The 18878-nt window shown below is 41.9% G+C and overlaps 1 protein-coding gene across 1 annotated transcript in view; it reads left to right on the forward strand.

Annotated features, from left to right (window-relative positions):
- Positions 1 to 18878, forward strand: part of wnt2bb (wingless-type MMTV integration site family, member 2Bb) — a 137904-nt gene that overhangs the window by 53569 nt on the left and 65457 nt on the right. Inside the window, exon 2 of the mRNA XM_039749502.1 lies at positions 1036 to 1253. Within this exon, the coding sequence (XP_039605436.1) occupies positions 1130 to 1253 (124 nt within the window). The 5' untranslated portion in view covers positions 1036 to 1129. The remainder of the gene's footprint in view (positions 1 to 1035; positions 1254 to 18878) is intronic.

The raw sequence follows: 18878 nt of genomic DNA on the forward strand, positions 1-18878 counted from the left end.
GTTCCTATACTCCTCCTCCTGCCCACTCCTGATGCAGCCCACCATAGCAGTGTCATCAGTGAACTTTTGCACGTGGCAGCACTCCAAGTTGTATTGGAAGTCTGATGTGTGTTGGCTGAACAGGACCAGAGAAAGTCCAGTCCCGTGTGGCGCTCCTGTGCTGCTGACCACAATGTCAGACCTGCAGTTCCCGAGACGCACATACTGAGGTCTGTCTGTAAGATAGTCCATGATCCATGGCACCAGGTGTGAGTCTACTCCCATCTCTGACAGCTTGTCCCTAAGGAACGGAGGTTGGATGGTGTTGAAGGTGTTGAAATCTCTTGACACAAAGTCTCGTTTTGTGGGACGTGAAAGTGTCTCTCTGAGAAAATCATGTCTCATCTCCTTCCAACCTTCCAAGATTTTTTTTTTTATAATAGAGAGAATTAAGTGTATAGGACTGGCGAGTGTTTTGGGATTAATGGCCTGTTCTCACCTAAGTTTTTCTAACGTTCTAATGTTCTAATCACAAATCAGGCTGAATCAGGCAGGTGTCACAAAGCACAAGTAAAAGGGACAAGTAAACTCTCCGTCTCCCTAGTGTATTCAAATGAACCGTGAGGATCTGTGGGAAACTTTCACCTTTATAGGGTTGAGGGCAGTGATGGGGAGGTGATCCTGCCTCTTGAGAAACCACCCACCAAACACAAGGCACATAACAAAGGCTTAGATACTCCGACAATACAAAAAGCAAAGTATAACGGCAATTATTAACATAAACAATATTAACATAAACAAAAGTATCAAAAATGGGCAAAATAGACACGAAACAAGAATTCGCACCCCAACCAGGAGAGGAATCCTGATTGAAACATACCAACAGCATTTATCGCAACTGGAACGTGGCAGGAGTAAACAAGGAGATAAACGAATGACAAAATGAACAGGAAATAACAAATCTTGCCACCTCTCTGAGCTTTCCCAAGTCACATGTTGAGGAAAGACCCTGAGTCTCGTTTTTCTTACGCCGATTTCTTCTTTTTCTCCACACAGGTATATTGGGGCCCTGGGTGCAAGGGTCATTTGTGACAATATCCCTGGACTAGCCAACAAGCAACGCCAGCTCTGCCAGAAGTATCCGGACATCATGCAGTCCATTGGGGAAGGAGCCAAGGAGTGGATTCGGGAATGCCAGCACCAGTTCCGTCATCATCGGTGGAACTGTAGCACCCTCGACCGCGACCATACCGTCTTTGGTCGGGTCATGCGCAGTAAGTCTCTCCACGTCTCTCTTTGTTCTGATTTGTCTTGTTTTTGTGTGATGTTGGACATTATTATAGTGAAAGGATTCTAACGAGGTCAAAGCATTCAAGCAAAGGTCTGATAAATATGAGAGAATTAAGGTGCAAAGTAACCAGAAGTAAAGAAAACCGAACACCTTTGTCAGATCTTGTGCCCTCCACTTGTCCACTTCAATCTATGGGGTCCCAAACGCCAAATGCTTGCTTCTCTCTACAGATTCTGGCCTTGTTTCCTTCAGTCGTCAACTCACCTCCTTATTCAACACTTAGTAGGCTATCAGACTTAAACCCCAACCTAGACGTACTTCATGGACAATCCCCAAGTCACTTCCAGGATCAGGTGTCCTTCAACTATCCATTCATCTTCCATCCAGAACTGTTTCTGCTGGCTCTCCAACTCTAATTTAAAAGGCTTAAAAAGTAACCCACAGGTAGCCTATCCTGCATAATATGTGGTAGAGGTTCAAATGTTCTCTGTAGGACCATCTTCCTGCCACTTAATATCTGAAGTGAATTGAGTTTGTTTGCAAGTGCATCTTTTTCACTTGAGAATTCTATTTATATTGTGATGGACATCATGGATGGACTTGCATCCTTACTGTGATGGGCGGTGGTCGCTTACCTGTCCATGAGACACTTATGGATGAACAGCACAGATGGATGTTCTTCCCAGCTGGGGTAGCTCTTTTTTCTTTATCTGGTCAGGAGGTTGATATAATGGGTAGACGAGAGGTGACTGCCTCTAATGGACATGTGTTCATCCAGTCCACTGGGTGGCAGTATCATCCTGGCATAGCTTCTATTTGGGCTCCCGCATATTGCACCCCATGAATGCACTTCTGGGAGTCTCCTGCCCGCAGTACCATTTAGCAGTCCCCAGGGAGCCAACCAGGGCCACGTTCCAGAACTAATACCACTCCCATGTGGCCCTGGTCAGATCCTTGGGGTCCGCTAAAGGGTACTGTGAGGAAGAGACTCCAACAAGTAGAATATGGTGACAAAACAGGTCACTAATTAAGAAAAGGGTTAGAATGAAAACTGGCAACCATTGCAGACCTCCAGGACCAAACTTTGAGACCACTGTTCTTATGTTTTAATGTGAAAAGTTAGTACTCCAGCTGGGTTATCCTGTTAAAGTCCTTGAAAAGCAAACTGGCACAGTCTCAATGGTGAGGTCCAAAAGAAAAGAAAATAGCTTGGGTAGGCAAACTAGAACCTTCATTCGTCAGATCTTCTTGAATAGCAGGGAACTCCAACTAACAATAGACAACTTCTTCCAGAAAGCCCGGGCTTTAGAGTGCTGTTGACTGGAAGAGGCAGAGCCAGTAGCCCACACAGGACACCTTCTCGAAGCTAAGGAGAGAAAGGGATGCAACACAGTTAGCGACAGTACACCCTCTCAGCCTGTGGTGGCACGACATTGATGAGCCCCAAAGGTGCATCTCATAGACACACAATCTAAATTATCAGATATTTCTTAATGATGTCTGTGGTGTGGCAGCACGGTGGGGCCGTGGTAGCACTGCTGCCTCACAGTAAGGAGACCTGGGTTCGCTTCCCGGGTCCTCCCTGCGTGGAGTTTGCATGTTCTCCCCATGTCTGCGTGGGTTTCCTCCCACAGTCCAAAGACATGCAGGTTAGGTGCATTTTAAATTGTGCTTGGTGTGTGGGTGTGTGCCCTGCGGTGGGGATTTGTTCCTGCCTTGCACCCTGTGTTAGGATATAGCGGGTTAGACAATGACTGACTGACTGACTGACTGTCTGTGGTGTTCTTGTACTTAACAAGTTTACTTCTAACAAGTACAATACTGAAAACACACTCCATAAACTGTTGATGCAATTTCCCTATTATGTCTACATATGTACATACAAACTACGTCACATGCTGATCACGTTCAGCCCATATGACACATCCACCTTGCCAAGAAACTTTGTTAACTAAAGAAATTCTTTAAACATCCCAGAACCTCATAACTATACATTTGTGCTCCTAGGTTTACATACCTTGGCAGAATTTGTGAAATATTGTCCATTGTTTTGAAAATGAAAGTAATTGTGCAGAAAGCTTTCCTTTTAATCAAGGAATGTGCTCAGGCAAAGCAATTTATTATCACGTAATTGTGTGGGCCGTTTTAAAATCGTAACGATAACTGAAATCACCTAAATGGGCCTGATCACATGGGCCAATATGTCGCATATTCTGCCGGAGTGTTTCATGCAAACATTAGGAAGAATTTCTTCACACAGAGAACCACAGGCACATGGAATGAGTGACCAAGCAGTGTGGTAGAATGTCGAACTTTAGGGGCCTTCAAAACTTGACTTGATGTTATTTTGGAGGAGTTACATGGACACAACAGGAAAGCTTTATCGGGCTGAATGGACTGTTCTCATCCCAGTTGTTCTAATGTTCATGTTACTAACAATGGGAGTAAACTGATCACCAGCCTCCCAGCAGCAAGTGAGGACATTGTATGCAAAAACCTGAAAGAGAAACCTGCAATATGTGAAATAAGCTACCAAGTATTGTGGTAGAACGTCGAACTTTATGGGCCTTCAAAACTTGACTTGATGTTATTTTGGAGGAGTTACGTGAACATGACAGGAAAGCTTTATCGGCTGAATGGACTGTTCTCGTCCCAGTTGTTCTAATGTTCATGTTGCTAATGATGGGAGCAAACTGATCACCAGCCTCCCAGCAGCAACTGAGGACATTGTATGTAAAAACCTCGAAGAGCAACCTGCAATATGTGGAATAAGCGACCAAGTAGCGTGGTAGACGGTACAACTTTAGGGATCATCTAAACTCAACTTGATGTTATTTTAGAAGAAAGTAAGTGGATAGGACTGACGAGCTTTATCAGGCTGAATGGCCTGTTCTCGTCCTGGTTGCTCTAATCTTCATGTTGCTAATGATGGGAGCAAACTGGTCACCAGCCTCTCAGTGGCAATTGAGGACATTGTATGTAAAAACCTGAAAGAGAAACCTGCAATATGTGGAATAAGCGACCAAGTAGTGCGGTAGAACATCGTTCTTTAGGGGCCTTCAAAACTTGCCTTGATGTTATTTTATAAGAAATTAAGTGGATAGGCCTGTCAAGCTTTTTGAGGCTGAATGGCCTGTTCTCGTCCCAGTTGTTCTAATGTTCATGTTGCTAAAGATGGGAGCAAACTGATCACCAGCCACCCAGCAGCAACTGAGGACATTGTATGTAAAAACCTCGAAGAGCAACCTGCAATACGTGGAATAAGTGACCAAGTAGTGTGGTAGAACATCGTTCTTTAGGGGCCTTCAAAACTTGACTTGATGTTATTTTGGATGAGTTACATGGACGCGACAGGAAAGCTTTATCAGGCTGAATGGCCTGTTCTCGTCCCGGTTATTCTAATGTTCATGTTGCTAACGATGGGAGCAAACTGATCACTAGCCTCCCAGTGGCAACTGAGGACATTGTATGCAAAAACCTGAAAGAGAAACCTGCAATATGTGGAATAAGCGACCAAGTAGTGTGGTAGAACATTGTTCTTTAGGGGCCTTCAAAACTTGACTTGATGTTATTTTATAAGAAACTTGCCAAATACCCGCGCTTCGCAGCGGAGAAGTAGTGTGTTAAAGAAGTTATGAAAAAGAAAAGGAAACATGTTAATAATAACATAACATGATTGACAATGTAATTGTTTTGTCATTGTCATGAGTGTTGCTGGCATATATATATATATATATATATACAGACACACATTTACATACACTTAGATATATCTATCTATCTATCTATCTATCTATCTATCTATCTATCTATCTATCTATCTATCTTTATGTATATATCTATCTATATATCTGTCTATCTATATATCTGTCTATCTATATATGTATATCTATATCTATATATATATATCTATATATATCTATATATATATATATATATCCTTTGGGGTGTGAGCAGCTGTTGCTGGGGGTGCCAGAATCCATTGAGGAAGAAAAATTAAAAACATTATTTGTACAAAATCTTAATTTATTTATCCATTCCTAAATAATTAAATGGGCAGGCTATTTCGTATCAGTGCAATACGCTGTTTGTTAAAACGGATGACTCCTAATCTTACGTGCACTTAGTGCTGCGTGGGTATTATGAACTATCGTATTTGTTCAAGTTCTATTTAAATTTTAAATTTGATTTATTTTGTTTTATAATTGTGTCTTTCATTTTTCTATTCTTTAATATGTAAAGCACTTTGAGCTACTGTTTGTATGAAAATGTGCTATATAAATAAATGTTGTTGTTGTTGTTGTAAATATAAGTAATTTTTATTTGGTCGACAGAAATATGTTTAGTAGGAATGAAAGTTAAATATAATCATCATTGCATAAATTTTTCTTCACCATAGAAATTTAAAGACTAAATCCAACTGCCTGATGGGCCCATCAGGCAGTACATACTCACTGCACCCACTCTCGCGAATTGAACCTCAGACGTCAGCACTAAAGGCGAAGCCTCTCATGTTGTGCTAGGGTGTGTGGTTTGTTTATTTGACAGTATGTAGATCGGGGTGTGTGTATATATATATATATATATATATATATATATATATATATATATATATATATATATATTACTTTTGAGAATGCAACGTATAGTTTTGTCCAGGAGGAAAGCAATGTTGCCTCAAATCAATGGCAACCTTTTGTAGGGTCTGTTCCTGAGACTGACACTAATTGTCATCGTGAAGCAGAGCCTTACTGGAACTTTGAGGCATTTCAATTCAAATGGGAGATCAGAGGGTATAACGGTGATGCCAGGAATACATTCAGTGTGTGTCACTCTGTTGTTTTTTTGTGTAGCCGCCTTCACACAGCTTCTCCGCTGCTTTATAAACGAACGCCATATAAGGACATCGTTTCTCCTTGCTTCGCAGTTCTGTACTGTTTTATTGTTCATTTATTACAATTCTTATAGTTATTATGTAGCTATTCGAGACTTACTTTACTGTTCAGGTACCCATTTCCTTTATTTAATCCGCGGCTGGTATGTTATTTTTTGCTTGTTTATTACGATTATATAGATATTTAATGATTCCCTTCTTTAGCTGACTGCCTGCTCATTTAAGGCACTCCGCTGGTTTTTTGTGAAACAGCCTTCACACAGCTTCTCCGCTCTTTTATAAACGAACGACATATAAAGCCATCACCTTGTCAATTGTGTAATGCGTTTTTTGAACAGGTTTGATGCATGGAAGTGATCACTCGTACTGCGTTCAGTAAGTTCACGTGAGCTGCTCTCTTGTGTGATGTTGCGATGTCCACGGCTTAATTTAATGTTAGCTAAGACCCGGCACTTAAAAGTTTCTGGCTGCACTCCGGTTGTAATATGACGAAGCTGCGCGAGCTCACTCTTGAGAATGCAACGTATAGTTGTCCAGGAGAAAAGCAATCTTGCCTGAAATCAATGGCATCGTTTTGTAGGGTCTGTCCCTGAGACTTATTACTTGTCATCGCGCAGCAGAGCCTTACTGGAAATTGGAGGCATCTGATTTGAAATGGGAGATCAGAGGGTATAACGGGGATGCGAGGAATACATTCAGAGTGTGGAGAAACTCTAGAGACAGCGTGTGTGTTAACTTGTGGATTTTTCTGTGAGTATTTGGTGGCAGTGTGATGAAGTTGCTTCGGAAGACGGCGTTAGCTGTGGAGCTCAGCTCAGAGCGAAATGAGGTGAATGGGAGGGGAGATGATGACGTGACTCCCCCACCCGCCTTAACTGTCAATCCCCCCACAAACACAGTCTCTCGGAATTTGCATAAGCACAGCCCTTCACCAGCAATTTTAACTTAGTTACAAAGTGATCAAAACTCTCGTTTATACCCTGTGTCATCTTATTAAACTTGTATCCCGCATTAGCCGTGGGCATGACAAACGCCAGCGGCAGCCTGTCTATGAACTTAATTTAAACTTTAGGTTTACACCGTGCTTTGTTTCCGAAGTAGCTGCACTCATGAATATGGTAGTATGTGTCAGTCGCTCGCTTCTTATTGTTTTGCTGCCTTCTCAATTGTATAATGCATGTTTTCTTCAGCGCCATTTGGAGCTCTTCCTTGTTTTCTACGTACGCGTTGACAGTCAGTTCACGTAATTATGTGGGAGGCGTGATGATGTCACACGAAACTCCACCCCCCACGGCCATCCAGCTCAACTCCATTACAGTAAATGGAGAAAAATAGCTTCCAGTTATGACCATTATGCGTAGAATTTCAAAATTAAACCTGCCCAATTTTTGTAAGTAAGCTGTAAGGAATGAGCCTGCCAAATTTCAGCCTTCTACCCACACGGGAACTTGGAGAATTAGTGATGAGTCAGTGAGTGAGTCAGTCAGTGAGTCAGTGAGGGCCTTGCCTTTTATTAGCATAGATTAAGTGGATAGGACTGGCAAGCTTAATGAGGCTGAATGGCCTGTTCTCGTCCCAGTTGTTCTAATGTTCATGTTGCTAATGAAGGGAGCAAACTGATCACCAGCCACCCAGCAGGCGTAACTTTTCTAGCAACAGAGGACATTGTATGTTAAAACCTTGAAGAGAAACCTGCAACACATGGAATGAGCTACCAAGTAGTGTGGTAGATGGTAGAACTTTAGGGACCTTCAAAACTCAACTTGCTGTTGTTTTAGAAGACATAAGTGGATAGGACTGGCAAGCTTTGTTGGGCTGAATGGCCTATTCTCATCCAGAGTGTTGTAATGTTCTAAAAAGAGACACAGATGTGGTGTATCGCTGAGTTGTGCTGAAGGTAATGTTGAATTTAAAAGCACTTTAATTGAATTGGGTCTGTTGTGGTGCAGTTGTGTCTGGGGGTTTTGGGCTGTTGGCGCGCCCCCTAGTGCCCACAACATGTTGCGCACGATGAACTGCATTCCTACAGTTTGTTGTGTGCATTGACATATTTAACGTTTTTTCGACAATATTTCACAAACCATGGAAATGTTAATATGGCTCTTTTTAAATGTTATTTTAAGTGATATTTAATTATGAATTTTATTTGCTTCGTATGTCAGAATCACAAAAGAGAAAAGCAATTCACTTGAAGCAAAGTTGATGATTATTAAGTGCATAAAGGCCGGAGAAAAAAAAAATGTGCAATGTAGCATCTCTTCTTGTTCGGTGAGACTTCTGGTCCCACCTAATGTCTTCCTGGTCGTGTCTATAGGTCATTTCTTAATGATGTCTTTAACTGCCACCTCTTTTCATACCTTCTTTCATTTCTCAATGGTGTTATATTTTCTGGGGTTTTTTTTGTCTTTGCTTGAATAGCATCAGAGTTGTGATTCCAGGATACTCCTCCATCTTGAGTCAAAGAGCTTGAAACTCAACCTCTGTAATCCAAGAGGTGCATGAAGAAGTGAACTCCTCTTTGGAGTTAATAAATATTCCTTCTTATCTTACATACAAAAATGTATATAATATTCTTGAAGTGTTTGAAAAATCTGTTATCATTTAAATTTCTACGACAAACACTTTCAGGGCGGATGTCGACTTTTGTCAAAATTCAGGGGTAGAGGACAGTAATCAGCTGTAAACTGTGATGAAACTCACCATTACATTGTAGGTTGACTCTCTTTGCTAGAAGGAAACTTAGCTTTGTTGATGTGACCTCAATTTCTTGTATGTGAGTTGCGAAGAGCAAACAACCTCGAAAATGGCATCGACATCTGACGAGAGACCAAAACGAATGCACAAAGTGTGTATTATTGGTGTATTATTGCTGAATTGGACTCTGACTTGTCGATATCGATTTTAAGGCAAGTGATCGGGAGATGGATATTGAAAACGAAAGTGAGGGACCAGCATCAGTTGATTGGTCCCCAGCTGATCGTGTTCGTGTAGCTGATGCGTCTTCTACAACGTTCACCTGGGAGGACCGCCACGTACCATTACAAGAGGTACAAACCAGATTACGTCGCATTGCGATTGTCACCACAGCCCACCTGATGCACAAAGACAGCCAGGCACCTGACCCGCCATAGACGCCGATAACAGCCACAGCACGCAGCAACAGACGTTTTATGTTGATTTATGTGTGAAACCATTGCTTTGCGTTTTTTTGGAGCAGATATTCAGCCCTCAAAGTGTTAATCTATACAAAATGTGAAATTATGTTCCTCCAAGCATTATGTAGAGACTACTGGGAGAAGGTGAGCGAACAGCAACTCTGATGTTGTTTCAGAACCAACAGAAACCTGACAATATCAAATCCACCTTCCAACTCCCACTGCCATTTTCTCAGTTATTGGCCAAGATGGCATTACTTCCACAAAAGTGTAACTCGCAGTGCCCTGCTCGCCATGCTGGTATAATGTAGTACGTTTTTACGAGTAGGGGTTTCTCTCAAATTCCCAAGATCCTGCCTTGTACGGTGCTCTCTGGGTGGATTTCCATTCAATCAACTACATCCAGCTTATTACAAATAGATGATACACTTGGGGGCATCAAAATGAAGAACCAGAACCACAACTCTGTTTGTAAGCCAAACTTTTCTTAGTGTATTATATTTAGGTCTCAGCATAATAAGGCCTGCATTGTGGCATTTGGATTCGGTGAAAGTGTCTTTGAATTGCAGTTGTGTCATGAAGAACATAACTTGAGTATGAAAAATGCAAGTGATATATACCAGTGGTTTATTAGTGCAACACGTATGGAAACAGTCTCCAACGCACAGCAGCACGTCACAAGTGGGACAGTAGAAGCACTTTTCTTATTGCTTACAGAGGAGAGGGTAGAAGGCCAGTGACTGATCCACACGATCGATAAATCACAGCACAAGACTCAGTGACTTCCCCTTCCCCTGACACGAGCATTGACAGTTGCTGCACTGTGAACACTGCTTAAGGGTCCAGTGTCTTTTTCAGTCCTTCTACTTGATCGCAATCGGTTTGTATTTTGCCATGAAGCTACTTGCACCACTTCATGGGACCCAATTCACCAGGCATATACACCACTTTGTTCTTACAGTGTCTTATGCATCAGTTCCACTATTCATGTCAACGTCTAATGACCAATGCACATTGTCGTCACTATCACTCCATTCAACTAATGGAACAGTTTCAGTTTGTTCTAAAACTGGATTTACGCACCATTGTGTTTTTTGGTGGAAGGCTCCACCCCATTCATGACTATTGATGAGTTACCATAGAATGGAAATATTCCTGATTTTTTTTTTTTTTTTGCAGTATAACATTATTTTATTATCTCCATGGCTGTAGAATACTGTTACTGATAATTATTCAGTCTTAGCACTGTAAAAGTGGATGATTATTGTCATCCCTAGTCTGACACAAGACTATCCACAATAGCATAGAATCCCAGACCCGAAATAACACTTGTGGTTAATGCCAAGGAGGTTGAATCCCCACTCCTACTTTGTGCCCCGCCTCCACGAGGCCTTGGATTGGTTTAGAGATGTGACAGTCAGTGAGCCGTCTAATTCATCCCACCCACTTTTAAGTAAAATTCACAGATAGTTATCTCCGAATATATACTGCTCAGAAGAATTAAAGGAACACTTTTTAATCAGAGTATAGCATAAAGTCAATGAAACTGATGGGATATTAATCTGGTCAGTTAAGTAGCAGAGGGGGTTGTTAATCAGATTCAGCTGCTGTGGTGTTAATGAAATTAACAACAGATGCACTAGAGGGGCAACAATGAGATGACCCCCAAAACAGGAATGGTTTAACAGGTGGAGGCCACTGACATTTTTCCCTCCTCATCTTTTCTGACTGTTTCTTCACTAGTTTTGCATTTGGCTACAGTCAGTGTCACTACTGGTAGCATGAGGCGATACCTGGAGCCTACAGAGGTTGCACAGGTAGTCCAACTTCTCCAGGATGGCACATCAATACGTGTCATTGCCAGAAGGTTTGCTGTGTCTCCCTGCACAGTCTCAAGGGCATGGAGGAGATTCTAGGAGACAAGCAGTTACTCTAGGAGAGCTTTAGAGGGCCATAGAAGGTCCATAACCCATCAGCAGGACCAGTATCTGCTCCTTTGGGCAAGGAGGAACAGGATGAGCACTGCCAGAGCCCTACAAAATGACCTCCAGCAGGCCACTGGTGTGAATGTCTCTGACCAAACAACCAGAAAGACTTCATGAGGGTGACCCAAGGGCCCCATGTCCTCTAATGGGCCCTGAGCTCACTGCCCAGCAGCATGCAGCTCGATTGGCATTCGCCATAGGATACCAGAATTGGCAGATGCACCACTGGTGCCCTGTGCTTTTACAGATGAGAGCAGGTTCACCCTGAGCACGTGACAGAAGTGAAAGGGTCTGGAGAAGCCATGGAGAACATTATGCTGCCTGTAACATCATTCAGCATGAGCAGTTTGGTGGTGGGTTAATGATTGTCTGGGGAGGCATATCCATGGAGGGTCACACAGACCGCTACAGGCTTGACAAAGGCACCTTGGCTGCCATTAGGTATCAGGATGAAATCCTTGGACCCATTGTCAGACCCTATGCTGGTACAGTGGCTCCTGGTGCACGACAATTCCTGGCCTCATGTGGTGAGAGTATGCAGGCAGTTCCTGGAGGATGAAGGAATTGATACCATTGACTGGCCACCACACTTTCCTGACCTAAATCCAATAGAACACCTCTGGGACATTATGTTTTGGTCCATCCAATGCCACCAGGTTGCACCTCAGACTGTCCAGGAGCTCAGTGATGCCCTGGTCCAGATCTGGGAGGAGATCCCCCACAACACCATCTGTCATCTCATTAGAAGCATGCACCGATGTTGTCAGGCATGTATACAAGAACACAGGGGCCATACAAAGTGCTGGGTACAATTTGGAGTTGCTGCAATTAAATTTTGGCAAAATGGACTAGCCTGCCACATCATTTTTCACTCTGATGTTTGGGCGTCTTTGAATTCAGGGCTCTGTAGGTTGATCATTTTCATTTCCATCAAACGATGTGGCATCCTTTCGTTCCTATCACATTACCCAGTCTATATCAGTATAGATATCCAGGAGGATTTCTTTTTCCCATTGAGATCTGATGTGTTTTCAAAGTGTTCCTTTAATTTTTTTGAGCAGTTTATATATACAGTAGATACTAGCAGGAGTACCCGGTGTCGCCCGGGAATGTATAACCGTTGAATTTCCCAAATGAAAGAAACAGAACATAGAAATAGAACAAACCGTTTTCTGATTCAGATTTTATTGTGAGTTCCTCCACTCTGGAATGTGTCTGCAGTGGCGTTTCAGACGACGTTGAAATAGACTTTGTTGTGGCATTTGAAGTGGACCTTCCAATTCTACGTCTTTTTTTTTTTTTTTGGTGGCATTGGTTATATTAGCAAAATGCAGGACAATTATAATGTGTTACATCAACCTGTGGGGCGGGCCCCCCTAGGGGGGAGCGAAGATATGAAAACAAGAATCAAAAATATGAAAAATATATCTATTGAAACCAAAACAAATTAACTTAAACTACATTCTGATACTAGAAAAATAAATATAGAGTTAGATAAATGTTGATTAAACTTAAGTTAGGTATAATAAAATATGTATCTATGATATATCATTAATTAAAGAAGAACAAATTGGTATTAGTTGGCTCCTTTCAAAAAAACGTTAGGGGGGCGCGATTAAAACTGTTATGAAAACTCGGGTCGCAAATACTTAAAGGTTGAGAAACGCTGTGTTACATGGTATTACGTATGGAATAAGCACCACAGTGAGATGAATTTACGTTATTTACAATATGTCAAAAAGCATTTGTAAGAAATGTTTGTGTTGAACAGTGCTGCCATGTAACGGACGTTGGCGATGGTAACTACAGAGATAAGTGACATACAACTGGTGCTGCGTTTGGGGAAGATGGTGGGGGAAGGATGCTGTCTTTTTAAGGTGAGTCTCCGTTCAAACGTGCTTGCATGTAATGGACATTGGTGACTGAAATACAGCACTGTGTGGGAGTGTGACATGTGGAAACGCGGGTGTGTGAGCCGGTCCCACGCACTGGGTCGTTCACGTTTTACATCCATGCGGCAGTTCTCCTTCACCTGATCAAAGCAGTCGGCCTTCTCATACTTGGACACTTCAGCGGTCTCTTGGCAATTTAAAGAAACATGGGTGAAGAGCAACGCACAGAGACCAAAGCTGCCACTAGATGGCGCCGCGGTGAACGTCTGTTGCAACGATAAGTACGGGGACGTCTGCCGAACGTTGTGTCAGTGAAAGGTGCCCTGCGCTTCACCACGAACATTTTTGCCAACCAAACATACCCCATGGCCTCTTCCTCGTCACAAAGGAGCCCCATCCCCAGTTTGGTGCCAATCGGATGCCCGATGCAAATTTGTATGGCGGACAAACAAACATACATACACACATATATACATACATACATTGGCTCTGCTTTTATATATATATATATATATATATATATATATATATATATATATATATATATACATATATACATATATATATATATATATATATATATACATATATATAAACAGGTAAAATTCTGTTACAACAAACTGCCAGGGACCTAAAAAATATTTTGTTTTAATGAGATTCTGTATTTGTCACCATAGTGCTTTCTTTAACTTCCGTCCAGGCGTTTGCTATCATTTCAATAGCTTCTTTCGCGTAAATTTTAATCTCCTCCTGCCTACAAGTTATGCTGACCAGAATTTTTCTCAGCATTTCCTTGCCATAATACACTTTCAGGGTGTGAATGATGCCCACACCCAATGGCTGAAGCGCTGCCGTGCAAATTGGGTGGGAGGAATTCAACGTGAACATTATCTAAATGCAGAAGCATGTTGTGGGCAGCACAGTTATCATAATCAGACACCTCTTCCTCTGCGTCCCAAAGCGCGATTGTCGCGGCTGTGGAAGATTATTTTCCGTTGCCAGGGCAGGACAACAGCAGGCCCACAGCGGTGTACAGTGAGGCGTCACAGAAGCGAATCCTAAAAGATCGGGGTCGTGCTATAAGTCCCTGTCTTAAACCCAAAACACAAGGCTCAGTACTTTAGCAAAACCAGCTTTATTTATCTTGAAACAGGAACAGACCGGTTATTTATTGTAGCGGCATCTGCCACTCTGCTATACACAGACACAGCAGTCAGGCAGGGTCGTGACCACGTTAGTCGCCAAGTAATCCTGTTCCCTGCATTTACAATGTTCCTTGCATCGCCCATTGAGATCTTTTCTGTTTGCTACGGTGATGAGCCACATCAGAGCTGTGAGCCTGCTGTTGCCCCGGCAACAGATAAACAGTCTTCCACAGGCGCGGTGATCGCACTTCGGGATGCTCTTTGCCGTGTTGTCCCATTGACGGAGGTCCCAAGAGAGTTTACAAGCCTCACATTTTCTTCAATGAGTCCCGCATTAATAGGAATGTTTCTTGAAGGAGCGTCACTGAACCACATAAAAACGGCTTCAGATGCAGCAGATCACATACGTTTGCAACCCGAGATTTTTCTTCTTTTTTTTTTGCTTGGTCTTTCAAGAAAGTTGACAGTTCGATAGCGAAATTCCAAATTCAATGGCAACGTCTTTTTGCTTTTTGCCGCAATCGAGAGCTGCAAAAATGTAACGTTTTTTTTTTCTAATATGGACGGTTAACATTTTTTTGTGTCTGCCGTTTCTATAGGAGGATGACAATGAGTTAAATTCCGATGGATGTTTTTGAAATGTTGATGAGCGATAAGCAAAAAGGGATCACTGAAAACCACCGAAAACAAATAGGCCTACAGCAAAAAACAAAAACAGTACAAGGAAAGTCCGAAGAAAGAAAAACAAATTACAGTAATTGTGTTTAGGGGATCGTTGTGCACAACTGAGCTGCGGCCACAGAACCAACTGCTCTGTTTACAATTCATTCAGGCATTTCAAAGTCACTTTGTTGTGATGGAAGTATCTGCTGAATGCACTTCGCAGTAACGACATTTCTATAGACTCGCGTCATATGGCAGCGTTTCTCAACCTTTAAGTATTTGCGACCCGAGTTTTCATAACAGTTTTAATCGCGCCCCCCTAATTTTTTTATGAAAGGAGCCCACTAATACCAATTTGTTCTTTTTTAATTAATGATATATCATAGATGCATATTTTATTAAACCTACTTTTATCGACATTTATCTAACTCTATATTTATTTTTCTAGTATCAGAATGTAGTTTAAGTCAATTTGTTTTGGTTTCAATAGATGGATTTTTCATATTTTTGGTTCTTGTTTTCTTTTTTTCACATCTTCGTGCCCCCCTTTTTGTTACTTTACATCCCATAGTTTGAGAACCACTGTCATATGGGGTAACTGTCGGGACCATAAAAATACCTCTTTGTAATGAAAATTTTGTTGTAAAGATATTCGTCCAGAGAATGAGGATGAAAACTAGGAATGGTCAAGTCAAGAGTATTCACTTCATGTTATCGTTCTAGCAGTGTGCCGTTACTGGTTGCTTATAATGCATCTACATAATGTTAACGTAATAAGACATTAACAACGACATTGATTTGGTCAGAGCGGCACATTGCAGCAGTGGGTAGCGCTGCTGCCTCGCAGTTACAAGGCCCAGGTTCACTTCCCGGGTCCTCCCTGCGTGGAGGTTGCATGTTCTGCCCGTGTCTGTGTGGGTTTCCTCCCACAGTCCAAAGACGTGCAGGTTAGGTGCATTGGTGATTCTAAATTGTCCCGTGTGTGTGTGTGTGTGTGTGTACCCTGAGGTGGGCTGGCACCCTGCCCAGGGTTTGTTTCCTGCCTTGTGCCCTGTGTTGGCTGGGATTGGCTCCAGCAGACCCCTGTGACCCTGTAGTTAGGATATAGTGGGTTGGATAATGGATGGAATATATGTATATTTATATGACTGGACCTAAAACCAAAATGAGAGACAAATTCGAGAACAAAAAGTTCAGGCATGAATGAAAATCAAAAGGGATATTTTTGCAAGCAAAAAATGATTCCAAGGATGACCTTTTGAACCTGTTGCTTTGTTAGCTAGAGGTCATGACCTCTTAGGACACACCCCTGACAACGTGCTAGCTGCCCTAACGATGGGAAGACAAGATAGCGGAAATCAAGCAATTCAAAATGGCAGTGAAAATAGCACGAATATTTTAAAGCAAAAAAAATGTATGCATTAAATTTAAAAAAATAGCATTAGAGTGGACTTCTGGGACACAAGAAGCTGAAATAAATATACCATGTGACCTTGTTAGTTTTTCCTCTCCCCTTTATTCTCTTCCTCCTCCTCCTGCTCTTCAACTCTCCTCACAGTGCCCTCTACCTCCAGAGTGACTATATCGATATCTCACCTCAGTCTCTACAAAAGATGAAGAAAATCTTGCCAAAAATGTAATAAATGATCGTAACACATTGACAGAAGTTGATGGATGTGCAGAAAAACATTAAAGCTATCAGCTAAAAGGAGAAAGTAACTTGGGCTGCAGGCTTTGGTTTTTGTCAACTATTCCACCTGCCTGTACAAAGAAATCTAACACATTGGTTTGACAAGATCTTCCTCTCATAAAACCATGTTGGCTGTTATTTAGTATGTTATTTACCTATTGGTACTTTTGTAAGTAACTAGGGGGCTCCGCCACCTGCACGTTTCACTCGCCCACCCTCGTGTTTGGTTTACCGGATAAACAATTTAAAGAGATTGTTATTTTCATGGGAATTGTTACATATGCATTATTTTATTGTAAAAATAATACTTGACCTTTATTTCCGGCCCCATGCGTGGTTAAATCTCTTTCTCGCTGGACGTATAACGCTGCTCGCATTGTGAAGGGGGGGCAGCTGAACGCACGCTAAGGAGATGCCGTCGGATCATCTGCTGTCTTTCTGCTGCTGGCGAGCTGCCTTTTCTGCTTGTCACATGTCATTGTTTTAAGAGCTGGGAGCACATGATGTGTGTCTGCCAAAAGCAATCCAACAACTGCTAGGTTAGATGTCCACGGACTTGTTTTAAATGATGGCTCACTGCCTTGTCTCGCATGACGTTGTAAAAACAATACTTGTCCTTTATTTCCGGCCCCATGCGTGGTTAAATCTTTCTCGCTGGACTTATAAGCTGCTCGTGTTGTGAAGGGGGGTGGGCAGCTGAACGCACGCTAAGGAGATGCTGTCGGATCATCTGCTGTCTTTCTGCTGCTGCTGCTGGCGAGCTGCGTGCTCTTTTTGTCGCACTGCACGTCGATCATTCAAAAGCCTGTACTGCAGCTGTCCTTTTTCCACTTCACGTCTCTGCCACTTGCATTGTGAAAGGTGGTGGGTGCTGAACGCACGCTAAGAAAAAAAAGCAGTCGGATCATCTGCTGGCTTCATGCTGTTGCTGGCAAGCTGCATGTTCTGCTTGTTGCTTGTCGTTGTTTTAAGAGCTGGGAGCACATGCTGTTTGTCTGTCAAAGGCATTATAACAATTGCTTGGTTAGATGTCCTTGAACTTGTTTTAAATGTGGTCTCACTGGATGTCAAATTGTCCTCACGTGATGTTAAAGTGTCTCTCGCACGGACGTCAAACTGTCTTCCAAGAAGATCATATCTCGTCTCCCTTGTCTCCCTCTCAGGATTTTTTTTTTTATAATAGAGCGATTTCTTAATATAGTTTCAGTAATTTTGGATGGCACAGAAGTAAGACGTATTGGTCTGTAATCACCAGGATCCATTTTGTCTCCCTTTTTGAAGACTGGAGTCACATTTGCAGCTTTTCAGTCCTCAAGTATTTCTCTCTTCTCAAGTGACTGCTCAAATATTCCTACTTAGGGTTTTAAAGATGACGTCTTTCATTTCTTTCAATATAACTGGTAAAATCCCATTAGGTTCGAGTTTTTTTTTTTTTAGTCTTCAACGTATTGAGGGTTTTCTGAATTCCTGCTATTTTTTCCAAACTTATTTTAAAATTTTCTTCTAGTATTTGTGTTGGGAGTTTGGGTTGATGGAACGCTCCTCAGAGGTCACAGGACACACGATTGCTTTGAATTCCTGGTACGTGACCCTTGCGCGTCTTTATACATTGAGTCTGCATTTAAATGTCTCCTGGTCCTTTTCACAGCTTCTTGGCGGTCTGTCTTGCCAGTCACTTAACCTCCTTAGCGCTACATTTTTTTCTCAAAAAAAAAAACATGCAAAAAGTGTTGCATTTTTTGTCTTGAAAAATAACATTTTTATTAAATCTCATCTTTCTACTGTAAAAAATGCAACAACAACAACAACATTCATTTATATAGCACATTTTCATACAAACAGTAGCTTTACATAATGAAGAATAGAAAAATAAAAGACACAATAAGAAAACAAAATAAGTCAACATTAATTAACATCGAATAAGAGTCCAACGGCCAGTGGGGACAGAACAAACAAAAAAAAAAAACTCCAGACGGCTGGAGAAAAACATCAAATCTGTAGGATTCCAGACCATGAGACTGCCCAGTCCCCTCTGTGTATTCTACCTAACATCAATGAAACAGTCCTCTTTGGATTTAGGGTTCTCACGGAAGGGCTTGATGATGATGAAAACACTAAAAGTACAAAGTCAGACATGTATAAAGTATAATAGTGATACAAATAATAATAATAGGAAATGAATAA

This window comes from Polypterus senegalus, chromosome 3, assembly GCF_016835505.1.
Source record: "Polypterus senegalus isolate Bchr_013 chromosome 3, ASM1683550v1, whole genome shotgun sequence".
Taxonomy (NCBI): Eukaryota; Metazoa; Chordata; class Cladistia; order Polypteriformes; family Polypteridae; genus Polypterus; species Polypterus senegalus.